Here is a 20,664-nt window from a genome sequence, read left to right on the forward strand (position 1 = left end):
CCCAGAGTAATTGACGCAATGATTCACATTGATAGAGGCCACTTCTGTGCGCATAACGATTCAAGAAAATACATGTTAGCTGCGAGGGATATTGGATATGGCTCTATCATTGATAATCCTGTGCAAGTAAGTACAATCACTTTAATACATCTAGCTTTGTAAATAACTCGCGCTTTGCGCTCGCCATAGTCTTTGCCACCCTGGACCGCCCTTGGGGCATCGCGGGGTTCCGCATAAGTTCGCGCTCCGTTATCTACTAATACCTACCTGCTAATAACGTATACTGAACCTTGTTTATTTTATACTGAACCAGCGAAGTTATACATCCCTAATGTACCTGCCTTTGCCCAAGGTTAGACCACAGGACAGTACCATTATCGAATTTCGGGGATTGTGCATTTTATAAATGACAGTTCGCGGAACGTTCATTTTTCCGCTTATTGGTCGAAATTAGGAATTGAGCCTAATAAATTTGTTATTTTCTATGACATTTTGAGAAGAAAATCTTAGGTAGGTATGTCGTTATGTAAAAGTCAGTGTTTGACTACTTGATTAGCTTTTTTTGTGTACATCTATTTTAATTTTATGGGACTTTTGTGCATTAGGTATTTTAATTCGAAAAGTTACAATATAAATATTGGTATTTCATATTTCACTATCTAATTATTGAATAGGTAGGTGTACATAATGTATGTATTAAAATAGTTGCACCGTTTAAAGTTCAAAGACATTTTTCAATAATTGAGATTATTGTGAATCAAGGCTGTTAGGAGATTTTTTCTTGTATTTTACAGCTTCATAATCAACTGAATCCAGGAGGGAAGATATTTTTACCCGAAGGAAACAGCTCCTGGTTTCAGAGAGAGGTGCTTTTTACAAAGTTCGACAACGGTTCTGGATATGGAAGGGAAGAATTCGCCCATCGGAATGAGATTCAACTGGGAGATCGAGAGGAACAACTTCACAATGATTACATTAAAAAATTGCATGCAACAACAGCCGATTTCAACGCTTACAAGAACCTCGATGACATCAAGATAGATCATACGTTTGACTTCAAGAAGTAACCAACACCAAAAGAAGAGGTGATCTTATAAAATGCCACTATACCACACAATAGAGAAACCTAGTTCTCAAAATTCCAATATGATGGCTTGTTTGTTGATTCATCCTATGTTCACTGACGGGTGGTGTGTCCCTATTCCCTACATTTGATGTCGTAAATACTACATTATATACAGGAAGAAAAAAGCACTTCTGTTAACTCAGCAACCAATTAGACTATGACAAAAAAAAAAATCTTTCTTTTATATAATGCTGCAATTCAAAAACGATTCAATATATTTTTTTGAAATTTTCAGAGTAGGTATAGTATAGTTACTTGTGTCTAACATTTGGTAAAAAAATTCGAGTGCCAGGGCAATCGATTTTTTAGGTACCTGAGCGCCCACTTAGCTAACTCTAAGCTGTATTCTTTTCATTGGTTAATCTTGAAAGCTGTCTGTTCCTCCTTAGTGGGTTGTTTTTGTTTGTTTCACAGCTACAAGACCAGTGTAATGCAAACGGTATCATATTTCTACCGGAAGGAGGCAACACATATTTTCATAGACAAGTGACTTTCGTAAAATTTGAAAATGGAACTGGTTTTACGAAAAAGAAATATGGCTGGTGTGGAGTTATTCCTCTCGGAGATAAAGCGCTGCAATTGGATAAAAATCATTATTACAAATATCAGGAAACATCAACTTTGAATATGTCATATTTGGAAGACTCGGAAATGTTTGAAAAATGTGCCACGTGTGATTTCTAGCATCAAGTTTGTAAATCATTAACAATTTGAAGTAAAATGTTATTTGTTATACAATTCAATTCAACTTCATTAAATTTATTACAATATTATGGCACGTTACATGTAATTTACAAAAACAAAATTCTTAAATCTACCTGTATGAGATAATACGAGGGGGAATTCATCATTAACAATTTGAAGTACCTAAAATGTTATTTGTTATACAATTCAATTCAATTCAACTTTATTTATTACAATATTATGGCACGTTACATGTAATTTACAAAAACAAAATTCTTAAATCTACCTGTATGAGATAATACGAGGGGGGAATTAAGTATAAAACATGAACTCATCTCTGGTCAAATAGATTTTATAAAGGCTCAAAAGTTAGGTATCTACCTCTGCAATGTGTAAATACAAAATGAGTAAAGGAATTAAAGCTCTAATTTTTCTAAGATGGGTAACTAGGTTTTTATATACAAGTAAAGTATTTCATTTCGTGATTTCCTGATTGTTACCAAAGTGAAAATAAAATAAAATTATAATACAAGATACGTATGTTTAATTGAGCCAATGGGTTGTGGAGTGTATCTATCCAGAAACCACTCTATTTCTGGAAGAACATCATGTCCAATCTCTTTTGTGTTACAAGACACAACAAAGATTCATTACTTTGTGTTGCTTTGAATCATTTCTGAGCGTGCAAACTTCATTCTAATCAAATTAAATTAAGTATAAAACATAAACTCATCTCTGGTCAAATAGATTTTATAAAGGGTCAAAAGTTATGTATCTACCTCTGTAATGTGTAAATACAAAATGAGTAAAGGAATTAAAGCTCTAATTTTTCTAAGATAGGTAACTAGGTTCTTATATACAAGTAAAGTATTTCATTTCGTGATTTCCTGATTGTTATCAAAGTGGAAATAAAATAAAATTATAATACAAGATACCTACGTATGTTTAATTGAGCCAATGGGTTGTGGAGTGTATCTATCCAGAAACCATTCTATTTCTGGAAGAACATCATGTCCAATCTCTTTTTGTGTTACAAGACACAACAAAGATTCATTACTTTGTGTTGCTTTGAATCATTTCTGAGCGTGCAAACTTCATTCTAATCAAATTATTCCATTAAACATTTTTCAGCTTCATAACCAACTAAAACCCCTGGGATGGTTATACATGACCACAATTGGAGAGCTGGAACAAGGACAAGAACTTTTGAACCATACAATTTATGAACGTCAGCCAGATGGTCGACTCCATAAAGAATTGGATAAACCAGGCTCTCTTGTTGTGGATGATATGAATTTGCAAAACTATACGGACCAGGTACATTACTGGTTCCACACGACAACCACCGAGTTCCCATTTGCAGATCGTCATGATGGTGATTGGTCTTTGGACAACTCGAATCCGTTTTATCCACAAAGGAAAATCCACTGTCACTACGTGGATAATAACAAGCTAACACGTCACTCGTATGAACATGAAAGTATTTCCGAACTTGATACTTATGAAACTGATGCTGATTGATAACTACATCGCCAGAAGCAAGTACCACGTACCTACTACCTACTAGTATATGACTCATCAGGGATTATATTCTTTTTATTGAAGACTATGGTTGGTTGCTCAAAATGAAATATAATAATAACTACAAGATATTTGAATAACATTTTCACATTGTTGTTTTTAATTGTATTGAGGAATGCTGCAAGCTCTAGCTAATCGGGTTTTCTGTATGATCGCTTGAATTTTGTACATATCTTTATTATAGTTTTATAGCATAATGTTTATATAGTGCTGTTTAATTTACACTTATAGACCAGCATGCTCATCATTCTCATTTGATGCCCACATGTCCTTATTTTGCTATTTGTCCATACTCTCCTATGTCACTGATACATATTATGTGGTAGGGGTTGTACCTACCTACTATAACTTAAAATGACAGCGGACCCCTTAGAACAATCCAATCTACATAGAATCACAATACAGCCACGGAATTTTTACTTTCTATTACTACAGTGTAGCGAGCTATACTAGTAATGAAAGTATTGCAATCGGTCCAAATTTTCAAAATCGGAAAATGGTTACTATAACTTAAAATGACAGCGGACCCCCTTAGAACAATCCAATCTACATAGAATCACAATACAGTCACGGAATTTTTACTTTCTATTACTACACTGTAGCGAGCTATACTAGTAATGAAAGTATTGCAATCGGTCCAAATTTTCAAAATCGGAAAATGGTTGGAAATATCCGTTTTGGGATCCCCTGATGACAAAAAAGTGATTTTTAGCCCATGGTCTGTACGTATGTACTACAGGTTTAAATGGGAAAAGGTGGTATACAAAATATCTCAAGAACGGTTTGTCGTAGAGCGATGAAATTCGGTATGGTTTAAGGACGCGACTGTAACAATTTGATAAAAATCGGACCGTCACTCATCCAGATATCAACCAAAGTCAATGTTGCTTCGAAAAAAATCGATTTTTTTTTTCATGTTTTATATGATTCCTTATTATACGGGGAGTATTTTAAGATGGAAAATTTCCGGGGCGCCCGATTTTTGGAGTTAGAAAAAAATTTTTTAAAAAAAGTTCAATTTTTGGACACTTTTAAACGATCCCTTATTACATGGGGAGTATTTTGAGATATAAAATCTTCGACTAAAAATTGGCCGCCGTAGGCGGCTCGAAACTGAAGATTTTTACTTTTTTTTTAATACGTGTTCCGCAAATGTAATAGAAAGTCGTGTGATGTTCACACCAGAGATCTTTCTTCGCGAAGCATAGGTGAACACTGAACATCTAGTCAGCTAGTCTCCAATATACAAGCGGAACATACATTTGTATCTTAGTTCTGAACAGAATGATATAGTGATCACTGATCAATATAATTATGTATGTATTATGTATAAATGTGTCGTCAAGCCGAGATCATTTATCGTAGGTATAACGCTATAACAGTTTGAAACCATGACGTCTCGTTGCAGCTCATCGCACAACTGAGTTCTAACAACGGCTCCTTGTTTGTACCCATTGGAGTCACATACAAAAGTGTAAATGATAGAAACGTACAGAGAATTTGTATGAAAAATTGTCAACCTGCCTCGGTGGCGTAGTGGGCAGGACGCTCGCCTGGTAAAAGGAGGGCGCGGGTTCAATCCAAACCATGGTATGATATTTTATCCTCATTTATTTGAGCATTTGACCTCAAATCGAGCTCTACGGGTTAGGTGGTAGAGAACTCCTCCGGCGTTTACCTCGCCTCGCGATTGTTACCTTCCACTCAAGAGATTATTATTATTATTATTATAACATCCCAAAGCTACGCTTGATTGAATTTGAACAAACCTAGTTCTGTATTGAGCACTGAGCCTCGGGCGAATTGAATAGGTAATGATAATGTTTTTGTGAAAGGTCATTTAAAGCACTTAGCGTATATGTGATACTGAATGGAATTTATTGACACAAGTCATAATACTATCCAGCGGGGAGCTGGAATATATCTACCATATAAAATTTCATATCCTACCTCTACGTTTTGGAGTGTGTCCACTTGCATGAGATTTTCTCTCCTGAACGACAGTATGGCGACGGCTAGAATGGAAATAATCTCTAAGGAATCATAAGCCAGGATAAGATCCCACAAGTACAAGATCTGATCCGGTGGTAGATGACCGCTGAAACATCGCATGATCCATTTGAACACAATCTTGATAGGATGGATATGAATGGTTTTGAAGTGAAGGAAAAGTTGAGGTTCATAACGTTGTAGAAGACGATGGAATAGAATACACAGGGAGAGAATCCCCTGCTCATTAGAACTTACTTGATGAAGATGATAGAAGTAACGCAAGTAGAAAGCACGGAATGTAAAGTACAAGGAAATGACATCATCATACAAATAACAGAATGGTGTCGCGTACATAGTGAACCCATGAAACGGTATGATACCACTGGGTGGGTACACAACCAGATTTTCTGTATTGGTATTCTTATTTTTCAAAGGTCCATACAGGGGAGAAGCTGAGCTGTGTTCGAATATAGAAAGGATCTCAGTATCTCGAGAGAAACAAAGAAGGATTTGATACAACAGGTCCTCGAATACAAAGTACTGATCGTCGTTGGATGCTGTCAGTTGAACATCTTTGATGGTTAATTTATCAATGAGGAGGTCATAGGTAAGCACACTAGACTTGAGTTGCTCGAAATATTTGCTGTTATCTGGTGTTGCTTCAGATCCTAACACTTGACACCAAATCTTACCTCGTAAACATCGAGGTGAACCTTTCTTTAGAAATTCTTGAGCGACGGGCGCGTGCTTAGAATTTAAAACTTTTTCACCTGAAACAAGGACCACAAAAAATATAAAGTAAATTAGCATAGTAGTTTTGCTAGTTTTATTGACATTGTTGCCAGGTTGCCACTTTTTTTTCGTTGGTTTATAAGTTTATTTCAGGTCTACCTCGTTTGAGGTCTATCGAATGGATATCTACGTGTAAATTCAATAAAGAAAGAAATCTCACCCAGGGTTATTCTTTCGGATTCCAGTGCGTTGAAGTATGGGTTTGGATTATTATACGAGTTTGTCCCAATGACGGATTCACCACGCGCCAACTCCTTGTAAAGTTGTCTGAGTTCTGATAAGCTTTTGATTTTGAGTGGAATCTGGGTAAAATCCCACGAGCCTTCCCCTTCCACGGATCGATAGTTGGAACTCTTCAACGAGATGAGGACTTCTAGGAAATCTTTCGGCGCATACACTGGTCTGTATTGAGTAAGGTCAACTTCATAGGTACTCAGTTCGGTCCATTTGTCTTTCATGTCATCTCTGTCTGATGGGAGTCGAAATCTCGACAGTTGAATGCCTGGAATGTTCAGGTGTATTGGTTTAAATATGCATATTCAGGCTGAACTTGTGTGCTTTATTTTATTTGTTTATTTACACTCTAAGCGACAAGGCCATGTGTGTGAACTTGTGTGCTTTGAAAAGTAAAATTTCTTTCCACCTCGTTTATTTCTTTGATTTGTGTCTAGTAGTAGTTCGTCCAAAGATATCAAATGGGTACCAATACCAATCAACGACAAGGCCATGTGTGTGAACTTGTGTGCTTTGAAAATTAAAATTTCTTTCCACCTCGTTTATTTCTTTGATTTGTGTCTAGTAGTAGTTCGTCCAAAGATATCAAATGGGTACCAATACCAATCATCAGCTCAAAAACTCCCGAATTTTCCTCTCCCGAATATGTACCTGAATCTGGGTATATAATTTTCATGTCTGATTTCTGTTGCCTCCCGTCTTACCTTTCCGAATTTTCATTTCCCGAATATGTACCTACCTGAATCTGGGTATAAAAGTTTCATTTCTGATTTCTGTTGCCTCCAACCTTACCTATTTCATTACACATCGAGTTGAGGGACTTCAAAGTTTCATTTCTGATTTCTGTTGCCTCCAACCTTACCTATTTCATTACACATCGAGTTGAGGGACTTCTGTATTCGTTTCTCCCACTGGAACTGAGCTTTCCGTAGATAGGTTAACGGTTCAGCCCAGGAATTACTGTCGAGGTCGATCTTGTGTGATCTCATCCAATGAAACACAGTGTTTCTAATTTGTGTTTCAATGCCGACGTTTTTGATGCTCTCCAATAATGTGGATTTGAAGTCAGACTCTTTGATGCATGGAGACACAACGAGTCTCTGAAATAAAGTCATCGAGTGATGAGAGAAAAGTAACGGACAATACACTACGAGAAGGTTAATAGTTAATTAATATTAATTCTCATCATTATCATCACAAATGTAAATTTTTAAATTATAAATACCATACAAATTCTAAAGTAAGTTACCTATATGACCCATTTGGTATTGGTAAAGAGAGACTTGTACTGAAAATGACCGAGTTAGAAGTTACATTAAAACAAAGTTCAAAATATCTACTATTGTTCTTACCTGTAGATCGTTATACACTGATTTGTGAAAATGACCGAGTTAGAAGTTACATTAAAACAAAGTTCAAAATATCTACTATTGTTCTTACCTGTAGATCGTTATACACTGATTTGTACACTCGCATGTCTTTCAGCTCCTCCGTGATCTTTTCCGTGGTTAGATGAATGCTTTTGTCCTTTAAGTCTGTCATTCTGCCCGTTAATAATGTTAAATATTCTTAGCAAACGTTTTCTACCTTCTGTCTGGGTTATTAGAAATACGTGGAAGAAAGTTATATACGTATATGTATCCTTGAACGGCAATACTGCCAGGTTGCCACTTTTTTTTCGTTGGTTTATAAGTTTATTTCAGGTCTATCGAATGGATATCTACGTGTAAATTCAATAAAGAAAGAAATCTCACCCAGGGTTATTCTTTCGGATTCCAGTGCGTTGAAGCCATTGGAGTCGACGGTCCATGTAACCAAACCTGCTGGACCAAACTAAACAACGGAACTGTGGTGGAAGAAATCAAACAGGGAGCTATTCTCTATCAAGACTTGTGTGACAAGGATTACCAAATGTCGGAGTGGTTCAGAGACTTGATGACAACGCTAGTAGAGTCGGATCAAGATTATGTGGATCCTGATAAATCCTATTTCAGTGCCATTCCATCTAACGAAACGTTTGAGCAGTATGATCCCACCAACAAGTGGTCAACCATGTGGTTCACAGAGGCTCCACTTACCAGACAATCGTATAAGTACCCCATACCTGATCATAAAAGTGAACAACTTAGATATGAGAGTCATATAGAAAAGTAAGCAATGCAATGCGCCGAGCCGTTGCTATGAGCTATTAGTGACTGAACGAAATATTAGAACCTTGTGTTACCTATCAATTATTAAATTAATCACCGGAAAATTTACTAACATCATTTCACTTAGGTACTTTTACTGTAAAATATATTTTCGATGTTCGCGATAGACGAGGACTGGACTGTAGGTACATATGTATAGGTAGCTAGTAGGTACCTACTTATCTCAAGTGCCTAGCGGATGTACCCGTACCTAGAATAGGTACGAGAGATACCTATACATATACACTGTTACGTTACAACCAGCTGCGTACTTTCTTATGAACGCCTGTAACTTCTTAGTGACTATGCAATGTGTCACTTATCAAAGAGAAGTTGATTTTTTGACGTAGCTCGTAGGTGTGATAAAATTTCAGGTGTATGTTTACTAGCAATTGAGTTTGTTCAATGAACTGCAAAACTCTCTGAAATAAAGGCCTTAACGGGGCCCCAAAGGCCAAGGGCAAATTTTATGAGAAAATGTTAAACATGAAAATCAGTCAGCATAATTCCGTTTACAGTAGATATATCTATCAACGGATGGATATCTGTCATACCATTGAATCGCTTGAATAGACGGAGCATTTCGTCACACCTGTGGTTATCGCAAGTATCATTCCTACTACCTAGGTGCTGATCTGCTGATAAGGCAAAATGAAATCTTTGAGTGTTGAGATTTGTTGCTTGACCTTGTCGGTAGTGACCTCATTGAGTACTGCCCAAGTAAAAATGGTCAGAACTGGTACCGAGAGACCGAAAATAAATTTAGGTACTGACCTATTCATTTATGAGGTACTTATCTATTATGAATAACACAGGTATAATACATCATTTCCTATACCTGCTAATTGTTAAACCTAGTGAATCATTCCTTATACTCGTATGTACTAGAAGTGATCTAAATGGTCAGAACTGGTACCGAGAGATCGAAAATAAATTTAGGTACCTACTGACCTATTCATTTATGAGGTACTTATCTATTATGAAGAACACAGGTATAATACATCATTTCCTATACCTGCTAATTGTTAAACCTAGTGAATCATTCCTTATACTCGTATGTACTAGAAGTGATCCATATCCAATTATCTAATTTGATGAAAAAAGGAATTATGTACATTTCTTAACTCATTGGCTCAGTTTACATCGATATTTTTCATTGTCCCTTCAAGACTAACAATTACCTTCATGTTGCCGTTTAATATGTATTTCATATTTCACTATCTAATTATTGAATAGGTAGGTGTACATAATGTATGTATTAAAATAGTTGCACCGTTTTAAGTTCAAAGACATTTTTCAATAATTGAGATTATTGTGAATCAATGCTGTTAGGAGATTTTTTTCTTGTATTTTACAGCTTCATAATCAACTGAATCCAGGAGGGAAGATATTTTTACCTGAAGGAAACAGCTCCTGGTTTCAGAGAGAGGTGCTTTTTACAAAGTTCGACAACGGTTCTGGATATGGAAGGGAAGAATTCGCCCATCGTACAGTCAACGTGTTGTCTTGTTTCCTCTTCATAGAGGATGTTGCTTGAGCATTGCCAATGTAGTTGTTGTTGTTGTTGTTGTAGCGGCTTTAACTATAGCCGAAAGGTGATGACAAAATAGAGAAAATATCTCTTCTATCCAATTGTACAGTGTTTTTTTATTAATGCCTGAAAATTGCTAAAAATGTTTGAAAATATCGAATACGACGTGACACACATAAGGACCAATTTTTAAAATGTGATGTACAAGTGTTTTTTATTAATGCCTGAAAATTGCTAAAAATGTTTGAAAATATCGAATACGACGTGACACACATAAGGACCAATTTTTAAAATGTGAGCCACAAAAGCCAACATTATGATTTTTTTTGTGCATCTAATGTTGAGCAAAAACAACTGTCATCCTTTACTGCAAAACAACAATGAGTTAAAGTACAACATAGAAATCGACAAGATCACACCAAGCAAGCGGTTCATTGGAGACAGAGATTTGGATAGCCGGCGATTTCTACGGTATGCCAGTGATGTGTTGGTGATTAGTTTGGACTTTTGACCCACTGGGAAACTGCCAAAGATGTAAAATACAAGTACCTTACTTTCAAAATGTTTGTGTTATTGTTAAAACTGAACTGTTTGAATTTCAAACACAACTCCGACCTAAAGCTGCAATTTAAAACCTTCAGAGATGAAAAGTTCCTGCTGCATCAAATGTAACAATCACCAATTAGCTGGCATAATTCAATGTCATAACTAGTTGGGAGAAGAAGATATCTATGGAAACAGAAAAACTCATTAGACTGTTGACTAATTTTGGGGGAAAAATAATAAATTAAATAAATGAGTTATGGTTATATTTTTTAGATATACAATTAAACATATAGTACCTAAGTTTATAACATAAATTTATAGGTACTTTAACGATCGGTCTCAAGGAGGTGGATTTTTATGAAATCCCAATTCTTATTGGCTGACAGGGCCAATCAAATCGTTCGTTCGGAACGGACGTCTATGTAGCTACATTCAGATGATATTATAGTAGATACATAGATATTGGGACTTCCCACAGTTGAGCACGGACTACTTCAACAGGAACTTCTCATGGGATATGCCAGCCACTGGGAAACTGCCAAAGGTGTAAAATACAAGTACCTTACTTTCAAAATGTTTGTGCTATTGTTAAAACTGAACTGTTTGAATTTCAAACACAACTCCGACCTAAAGCTGTAATTTAAAACCTTCAGAGATGAAAAGTTCCTGCTGCATCAAATGTAACAATCACCAATTAGCTGGCATAATTCAATGTCATAACTAGTCGTCCGGGCCAAAAAGACGGATGTTTTGGAAATCTCAACTCTTATTGGCTGGCAGAGCTAGTTAACTTCTCCTAACATCGCTCTGGAGGCTCATGCACCAATCAGATTGTTCGCTTGACACGGGCAACTTTGCCAATTTTTGTAATTTATTGCAAAACTATTGTTTCGAAATGTTAATGTATTTGACGTTTTGACGGTCGTTGATGTTTGGAAAGCAGCATTCATCATGTTCGAACCATAAATACGAATTAAATGTGCGATCGATTAAGAAACAATGTTTCCGATGTGATAAACGATTAATTTCTGACTGCGAAAGTCAGCAAAATATATACTAAAACATTTTATGTAGTTCCTGTCAAGTCTCCATCATTCCTAGCTTACTTAGAAAACGAAATACTGTAGATTTAGGTGTATTTTATAACCTTGTAACTTGTAAATAGCCAGATACGGATCTGTCCATGTAGGTACTAATTATATCCGAAAAAAATCTGGTGTGAACATCACACGACTTTCTATTACATTTGCGGAATACGTATTTGAAAAAAAAAAGTCCGGGCCTGAGCCGCCTACGGCGGCCGATTTTCGACCAAAAATTTCCTATCTTAAAATACTCCCCGTGCAATGAGGGATCATTAAAAAGTGTTTGAAAAAAATCTAATATTTAGTTGAACACAATAGAGGTGTTTATTTATTTTCATTATATTTCCCTCATTCAATCACATAGGTTCTGACTGTTCTTCTTCATTTAGTTATCGTCCATATTTAGTTGAACACAATAGAAGTGTTTATTTATTTTCATTATATTTCCCTCATTCAATCACATAGGTTCTGACTGTTCTTCTTCATTTAGGTATCGTCCAGCTTCAACCAGGATTTCTTAATCTCTCATAAGAGCAAACTGCAGCAAGGTCATCACGTTGATAGACGCGAGTTTATAAGAGTAGGTACGATTTAGGAGCCGTCTGTGAATAATTTCAAAGTCAGCCTAGTCAAGCCTGAAGGGTTTTGCAGGGTTGCAAACTATCCTAAACAGATAAGGTTCGTTTTCGGAGCAGCTGGGTTTCTCCTTCCTGTCCTCTTTGATTTCGGGACGATAAGATCCCCGTTGTTACAGTTCCCTCTATCAAACCTTTCTTTTTATTATTATTTAAGAGCTTTACCCAAGTTCTGTTGGACATCAGAGCACCAGTCTCCTCATGGCGGACCATATTCTCCAGAGTCCAGTTGCCCATGCCCATAATGAAAGCACCTTGTATCTGTCCCACATCAATATCAGGGTTCAGACTTATGCCTGCGTCCTGTAGGATATCTACTCTGGATACTTGGTGCTGACCAGTTAGTATGTCTACTTCAACCTCGGTGATAGCCGACGTTAGGACCATGTAAGCCTTGGTCAGGTCTGGATTCTGAGATGGAGTAACACTGTAAACAAGAAATGACCAATGGCTGAAACTTTGGATTTAGGCTCTAGGGACCTCAAAACGTTCTGGCACTAAAAACTGGCCGTCGAAAATTTCACCCCTCTAGGATAAGGAAAGTAAAAGGAAATCAAAGCATTCTAAGTCAGCGGCGATAGCACGTTGAATGTATCAGACCATTGTGTGGCTCTGACTTTTTCCGGCCCCCCTCAGGATGGGTGAAGTTCATGTTAGTAGGCGGGTTACTCTTCAGTACCCATTTAAGAATATCCTTCTTTCTCCCTAAAGTACCTTTTGGTTTTAAATTACATATCATCTGACAGTTACCTTTTGGTGACTTGTAGATCGATAGATTGGGCTGCAGCTTCAGCAATGATATCTTTCCACGCCCCTTTAGGATTTTTTTCGTAAAAGGGTTGTAAACGAAGCTTAAGGGCTTTGCAACATTGAAGTATACACTGAAATAAAAATGGAGGGTCTGTTAACATTGTGATCGTTAGAGAAGTTCAGAGTAGACCAAGACACACTGAACGGTATCTATGTATATGCCCAAGTGTCCACTCTACCCTCTAATAAAGTTCGAGTTCATACGAGCTTTCGACTTGGAGTGGAATCTGTGTGAAATGTGAAATTCCACGTACCTTCTCCTTAAAGGGATTCATTAATAAATTCATTAAAAATTTGTCATTTGCACATTATTTAGGTACCTACCTATATGAAAATATAGCTGATAGCACCTTATATGAAAGTATTAAGGTGCGCGGGAGCGCTCCGCCCCGCCAAGTCAAAACAGTTTGACAGCGCTACTAAGAGATATTATACATAGCACCTTACATAAAAGCATAGAACCTTACCGAAGCAGCCAAATCAGAGCCTGTACTTCCTACAGTAATACATTCATTAAAATTTTGTCATTTGCACATTATTTAGGTACCTACCTATATGAAAACATAGCTGATAGCACCTTATATGAAAGTATTAAGGTGCGCGGCAGCGCTCCGCCCCGCCAAGTCAAAACAGTTTGACAGTGGTAATAAGAGATATTATACATAGCATCTTACATAAAAGCATAGAACCTTACCGAAGCAGCCAAATCAGAGCCTGTACTTCCTCCTGTGCCGATACTGTTGGGGAAAATGTGACTCAAGCTTGGCTTCAGGCAAATCAAATCAATGGGGATATTCAACTCATAGGCACACGCCTGTGCCACCTTCGTATGAAGACCTTGGCCTATTTCTATGCCACTTGTTGAAATGGCCACCGTGCCGTCTTTCTTGAAAACAGACAAGATGGCGTAGGCAACATCGAAGAAGCCAATGGGGAATATTGTCACTGCCGAACTCAGGCCTTTCTTTCGCCAACGGTTTTCCTGTAAAATAGGAAGCTGTGAGTGGAAATCTGGTAGATGAAGATAATAGATTCGTAGAACCTTAACCCATCCTTCAGGGCTGTTTGCCCTTACACCTGAGGTAAAAAAATTGACTGGTAAGGCGAATCCCATCAGTAGTACCTACCTTGTTAAATGTTTCGATGGCCTTAGATCGCTCATCATAGTTGCTGGAAGATTTGACTTGTTTGAGTAGAGAAGGTAAAAAAATTGACTGGAAAGGCGAATTCCATCAGTAGTACCTACCTTGTTAAATGTTTCGATGGCCTTAGATCGCTCATCATAGTTGCTGGAAGATTTGACTTGTTTGAGTAGAGGAACAATAAAAGTAGGCATCAGTAAAAATGAAATGGTAATTCGAGGGATATTAACCATGGCAGGAAACCATATAAATGTTAAACATCAGTAAAAATGAAATGGTAATTCGAGGGATATTAACCATGGCAGGAAACCATATAAATGTTAAATAGAAGAGATATAAACCATGGGATCAATTCTTATAAGTCACAAACCATGGCAGGAAATCAAATAAATGTTAAGAAGCAGTTCTCACTCAATATTTAAAAATGAAATGGTAATTCGAGGGATATTAACCATGGCAGGAAACCATATAAATGTTAAATAGAAAAGATATAAACCATGGGATCAATTCTTATAAGTCACAAACCATGGCAGGAAATCAAATAAATGTTAAGAAGCAGTGCTCACTCAATATTTATACGTACGTTTCGCACTGCAGGATGGGCAACTTTATCCAAATGATCATACAAAATGCTCAAATACTTGAACTGTGCGTATTTTTTGCTGATCTTAGCAAACTGATCCATAGCTTCGCTGATAGTTGTACAAGCTCCCATTACTACCGAGTCGTTAGTGACGTCGGTTTTCCGTAAACTCTGAACGTTGCTGATTTGAATGAAGAAATCAATGTGTTGCTTGATACGATAAACACCTGGAAGTAATTACAGACAATTCGATTCAATACTGCACACACGATCAAACAGATGATAAAGTTTATAAATGAGATAGAATCAGCTTATACCGATACCGAGTTGTAATAATTTTGATCAGTTATAATATGTCTTAGATGTTTGTATAAGCACAGAAAAATCGCGGATGGACTGATTATAATGGCAGTACCTACTGCCAATATAATTATGAAAGATATGGAGTTAACTAGGTAAGTCAGATTAACTAATCGGTGAGAAAATCATGAGCCAGGTGAACCATTGCAGTACTTACCATGTGCAGTACTACCAGCGACCAACATATAGGTTTGTCCATCTGCTATCATATCGAAAATTTCAAAGATTTCTTCAGCAAAAGCGACAGTGTACCACTTTTCCCCCAGCTTCACCGACTGAGGTAGTTGAGCTAATGCCAATGTTGATTTTTCTCCAAATTCCATATCTTTGCAGTCCTCACTGCAAGGTTTCTTACAAGACTTATTGCAGAGGTCCTGTAAAATAGAAACAGAATTTACAGTGATTTCCAAGTAAAGTGCTACTGGAACGGAGGCTGCTCAGGATGCACATTGTAAATGTAAATGCAGTTTCTTTGTGTTATTATGTCACAATTTCGGTGCTCACTGCAGCATTGTAGGATTTTCCCATTTTCTCAAAAATCTTAAATAAGTAAAGTGCTACTGGAACGGAGGCTGCTCAGGATGCACATTGTAAATGTAAATTAAATGCAGTTTCTTTGTGTTATTATGTCACAATTTCGGTGCTCACTGCAGCATTGTAGGATTTTCCCATTTTCTCAAAAATCTTAAAATCCAATGTTTACCTACCATGCTGGCACCGGTCGCTATGCGCATTTATATGTCATAGGTAGCTACTCATTTTCCTCACGAGACTGAGTAGACCCCGCAACAGCCGGTCACGGAATCAATCATTTACATGATACAAATTTCTTGACCCCGCCGGGAATCGAACCTGGGTCTCCCGCGTGCAAGGCGAGCGCAGTGACCACTACGCCATGGGAGCTGACAGGATGCATATTTGCACAATCAAAAGTTTGTACTCTTCACAACGGCCCTGATTTCTTATATGCACTCTGACGGTACCTTTGGTGTAAACATTACTCATTTATTATGTTGGTACACATTCTGAAATCACCCTTGAGAACACATTATGATTAAATGCCATCCTCCTCATCTGATAAAACATTTCTCTAGAATTATTTCTTGTTTCTATAAATAATAATAATTTTGTTGAACACATCTCTTTTTTTATATGCCTTTTCATTATTTATTGTGATATTCCCACTCGTGTTGCGTGCAGTTGAAAAAAGGTTTGTACATAGTAAACATTGTCTTGTTACCATTAAGTTGTGTAAGTTTCATATTATTTTTCGTAGGAACCTACCATTATGACCGTAATACTTACGGTCAAACTTACTCGACTTGGCGGGGCGGAGCGCTACCGCGCTCCCTAGGTAATATTACTATCAAAAATTAAGAGTGAATTAGTTCAACTTTTCAAAATATATGGGCGTTTTTATTTGATGGGGGTGTGTGTACCAAGTACCTATACGTGGAGTGTTTTGGACTATTATTTTAGTCTGGTTTATTTGTTTTGGATGTAAATAGAAGAGCTTATTGTATTCATCCTTAGTGCCTATTCGGCACAAAATTACGGAAGAGTTTTATTATTCTTATTTATTTCTAGGAGAAAGATGTATCATCACTGCAAGTCCACATTGCTGCTCTCATTGTTGATAACAATAGTGTCCTGTGATAGTGATCAAGCTACTACAGACAACAAGAGTGATGACACAAATGATCTAAACTTCGTCGACAAGAAGTTAGATGAAATCAACAAGAAGACTGACCAAGTGAAGGGATTCATTGATGACATTCCCAAGTTTCTACAAAGTATTCACGACATTGAGAAAGCTGAAAAGGAGATAGCAGATAAAATAGGAGCGGATGAAGATAAAATAAAAGCTGCTCAGGGTGCGGGCAGGAGGAAGCGGAATGCTAGTCCTGAGAATGACAATATGGCTGGAGAGAGTTTCAAGGCTGATAATACTAATGTGATGAGTAAAGATGAATTGGTGAACCACTCTATCGACTACATCAACAATACTCTACCAGAAGTCAAGTTAAAGTTGGTAAGTTTTGACCTTATTGTTTGATCTAACACATGCATGCCAAAATCACCGGCGACCCACAAGGCCAATTGGTGCTTTCCGAGAAACTTGTCTTTTTTTTTCCTAGAAGTTGGTAAGTTTTGACCTTATTCTGTTTGATCTAACACATGCATGCCAAAATCACCGGCGACCCACAAGGCCAATTGGTGCTTTCCGAGAAACTTGTCTTTTTTTTCCTATACATAAGCGAATGAGTCAGACGGTAATCAATGTGAGAAGATAGAAACCATATAAATTAAGGGAATAGAAACCATATAAAAATGAAGAATGGGAACCATTATGACTCGATTGGTGAGTCAGACGGTAATCAATGTGAGAAGATAGAAACCATATAAATTAAGGGAATAGAAACCATATAAAAATGAAGAATGGGAACCATTATGACTCGATTGGAGAAAAACCCTATAAATTTTCAGAGCACAGTTTTGTCTAATGATGTCTATTTTTTTGTCATAGGTCAACATTCTAGAAACCTACCTGAAAGCCAACACGACAAAGCACCCTAGTAGCACTTCTCTTCCTTACGAAAATGATTCAGATTTCGTGTTCCCCAATATTGTGCCTCAGTCCACATTGTCTGCTACTCTTCACAAGTACAACATTTCACTTCAGAATGAAAAACGAGAACTGCTCAACTTGGAGAATGTGATTCTCAAAATGCAGAACATTGTCGAAGCTGCGTTATTGGAGATCTACAAACTGGAAGATTCTCTCACTGATGACACTGTCCCTCATTATACCGCTGCCTTGTAGATAATAAATAATAAAAGTATTACTATTTCTAAGTCCATTATTTTTACGCAAAAAATACTCAATACCCGTATACTCGTACCAACTTATTATTTTATTTTTCTCTTATAAAAGATCAAGTATCTGAATGGAATTTGTTAATACGAGTTTCATGTTCTTTTCTCTTGCAATCTGAGGCAATACAATACTAGACCGTTAAACTGTTTTGACTTGAGAAGGCGGGGCGCTACCGCACTCCTTAATTCCCCATCCCCAGTCTGTTAGTATCATAATAACCATTTCGCAAGCAAAACTCACCTCAATATCAGCACATTTTTGACGCACACGATCACATGCGTCGGTCGCGAAGGACTGGAATGTATCAAGGATAGGTCTGTAGCCAGTACAGCGGCAAATATTTCCACCAAGAGCTCGTTCGACGTCGGCTTTTCCAACTTTGTAGTCGTGCTCCATTAGGAAACTGAGAAAGGATGGATAGGTAATTTAATTATTTTATATGTATATTGACAGGATTTTGGCAGGTGTCAAAAGGATAGTACAGTAATGTCTAATAACTTCTGAAAACATCACCTAATGACTACTGACTAATGACAGTAATAATAAAAAAAATAGCGATTCAGGTAATTATTACAAATAGTTTTACCTGTGCATTGCCATAACCATTCCAGGACTACAGTAACCACACTGGGTCCTAATAATAAAAAAATAGCGATTCAGGTAATTATTACAAATAGTTTTACCTGTGCATTGCCATAACCATTCCAGGACTACAGTAACCACACTGGGTCCCATTCATTAGCGCCAGCCTGGATTGAACTTTATGGTATCCATGCTTCTTGTCCCCCAATCCGTCTATTGTGTAGATCGACCAGCCATTGCACATTTGAACATACACGAGACACTGAAAATGTGGAGGTAGACTATTGATTGGAAGGTAAGCGAGGTTAACGCCGCACCGGAGGCTTTCTCTACCACTTAAATCATAGAGCTCTAGTATGTGGTCATAAAATTCCTATCCTCGGCTCGAAATTTCTTGACCTTGACCACTAATTCACCACCGAGACAGTTCTTTGTCCTTTACTGAGTATTGGTGATCGAAGCCTTGGGCATATCACAATAAAGTAAATGCATATTTCTATCATACTTGATTTTCGTTTAGTCAGGGAAGTATCAAGTACGAAATTTACCTTGACCACTAATTCACCACCGAGACAGTTCTTTGTCCTTTACTGAGTAATGGTGATCGAAGCCTTGGGCATATCACAATAAAGTAAATGCATATTTCTATCATACTTGATTTTCGTTTAGTCAGGGAAGTATCAAGTGAAACTTACCGCATTCACGGAGTACACCAGTAGTTCTTTGGTAACGGGATGTCTACTTTTGACCATAACAGTACAAACCCCGCAGCCTCCCTCTCGGCACATGTATTTGGTACCCTTGAGTCCCGCTACATCCCGTATGAAATCCACCAGACGAGTTCCCACTGGCACATCCTCGCCCACTGTGTAGAACTTTTCATTCAATGCAAATTTCACCTCCTTCCCTGCCTTTGGCAGTGGGTCCTCTCTGAAACACATTAAAAGTGAAATGGAGCAGTTGCATTTGGGTAAAATTTTTGATTAAAAGGTCGATTTCTATGATAAAAGTTGTGAAAAATCCAAATCTGAGATACTCGGATAAAATAACTGTAAAAGGTCGAAAATTCAATTTTTATTTTCGGTCAGAGTCCTGAAGTCTGAGAGATGCGCAGAAACGTATGCGCACAAACATGAATTGCGCAGAAATGCATGCGCACAAACAGATTAATGTGTTGCCTGCGAGGGAGCTTTGCTCGGGACATTTGATGTGACGTCATCGCGTACGGGAGCGTATGCCGTGACGTCAGAGTTCAAGATTTACCGGTATTTTTTAAATCGATTTATCTCGGGATCTAGAAGTCGTAAAAGAAAAAGAAAAGTTCCAGAATCCCTCATTTCCCCAGCTTTTTGACTTTGAAACATCACCCAAGTAAGCGCAACTGTTCTATTAGTAAAATAGAAAGTAAAAAAAAAAAAAATCTATTGGGGTAGGATGGAAAAGTTGTTCCCGATAGGAGAGGAACTATAAGAAAGAGGAGGAGGATGGAAAGAGCCCAGTTAGCTTGGAGGGTAGCGCGCCTCCCTTGTAAGCCCTAGGTCACGGGTTCGATTTCCGTCCGGGCTGGATTTTATCCCAAAGATACGGTTCATTCTCGGAACGGCTGGCTTTCTGCAATCCTGTTTTCCTTCTTCCTTCGCGTCGCGCCTCCCTTGTAAGCCCTAGGTCACGGGTTCGATTCCCGTCCGGGCTGGATTTTATCCCAAAGATAAGGTTCATTATAGGAACGGCTGGCTTTCTGCAATCCTGTTTTTCTTCTCCCTTCGCGTAGTACACATATGTACGTACATTTTTGTTGTGCAATCCATAATTCACATTGAGAACAAATGGGTAATTTATTATTTAGTTCGGTTTTAAATAGGTATGAGCACACTGTGATATTGATTAGTTCTTGGTAAATAATAAAATAGTCAG

The 20,664-nt window shown here is 37.5% G+C and overlaps 4 protein-coding genes across 9 annotated transcripts in view; 2 read left to right on the plus strand and 2 right to left on the minus strand.

The window, feature by feature from the left end:
* The window catches only part of LOC103505939 (protein-L-isoaspartate(D-aspartate) O-methyltransferase-like), a 47,172-nt gene extending 38,409 nt beyond the window's left edge, over positions 1-8,763 (plus strand). Inside the window, exons 5-6 of one of the 5 annotated variants that reach the window (XM_026821138.1) lie at positions 4,800-4,842; positions 8,199-8,763. In XM_026821138.1, the coding sequence (XP_026676939.1) occupies positions 4,800-4,842; positions 8,199-8,563 (408 nt within the window). In that variant the 3' untranslated portion in view covers positions 8,564-8,763. Of the gene's footprint in view, positions 1-794; positions 1,282-1,540; positions 1,817-2,941; positions 3,375-4,799; positions 4,843-8,198 lie in introns of those variants that run through there. The other 4 variants (XM_017442646.2, XM_017442647.2, XM_017442645.2 and 1 more) reach the window with 4 other exon arrangements.
* Positions 4,920-8,059, minus strand: LOC108251976 (TBC1 domain family member 19). Its single transcript, XM_017442634.2, has 4 exons — positions 7,850-8,059; positions 7,272-7,509; positions 6,336-6,677; positions 4,920-6,153 (listed from the first exon to the last, which is right to left on the minus strand). Exons 1-4 carry the CDS (start codon positions 7,949-7,951, stop codon positions 5,282-5,284), a joined length of 1,554 nt encoding a protein of 517 aa, XP_017298123.1. The 5' UTR covers positions 7,952-8,059; the 3' UTR covers positions 4,920-5,281.
* A 3,647-nt stretch (positions 8,764-12,410) lies between the features above and the next one.
* Positions 12,411-20,137, minus strand: LOC103505953 (indole-3-acetaldehyde oxidase-like). The gene is made up of 11 exons (XM_026821127.1): positions 20,014-20,137; positions 19,446-19,680; positions 18,852-19,012; positions 18,409-18,571; positions 15,448-15,664; positions 14,914-15,157; positions 14,452-14,494; positions 14,333-14,419; positions 13,900-14,187; positions 13,146-13,276; positions 12,411-12,822 (listed from the first exon to the last, which is right to left on the minus strand). Exons 1-11 carry the CDS (start codon positions 20,112-20,114, stop codon positions 12,426-12,428), a joined length of 2,067 nt encoding a protein of 688 aa, XP_026676928.1. The 5' UTR covers positions 20,115-20,137; the 3' UTR covers positions 12,411-12,425.
* On the plus strand, positions 16,367-18,182 carry LOC103505943. 2 transcript variants are annotated; one of them, XM_008470323.3, is made up of 3 exons: positions 16,367-16,500; positions 16,878-17,322; positions 17,818-18,182. In XM_008470323.3, exons 2-3 carry the CDS (start codon positions 16,885-16,887, stop codon positions 18,112-18,114), a joined length of 735 nt encoding a protein of 244 aa, XP_008468545.1. In that variant the 5' UTR covers positions 16,367-16,500; positions 16,878-16,884; the 3' UTR covers positions 18,115-18,182. The 2 variants fall into 2 exon arrangements, with proteins under 2 accessions (XP_008468545.1, XP_008468546.1); XM_008470324.3 differs by having other exon boundaries at positions 16,445-16,541.
* Positions 20,138-20,664: the final 527 nt, after the last annotated feature.

The sequence above is a fragment of the Diaphorina citri genome, unplaced genomic scaffold (genome assembly GCF_000475195.1).
Source record: "Diaphorina citri unplaced genomic scaffold, Diaci psyllid genome assembly version 1.1 scaffold205, whole genome shotgun sequence".
Taxonomy (NCBI): Eukaryota; Metazoa; Arthropoda; class Insecta; order Hemiptera; family Psyllidae; genus Diaphorina; species Diaphorina citri.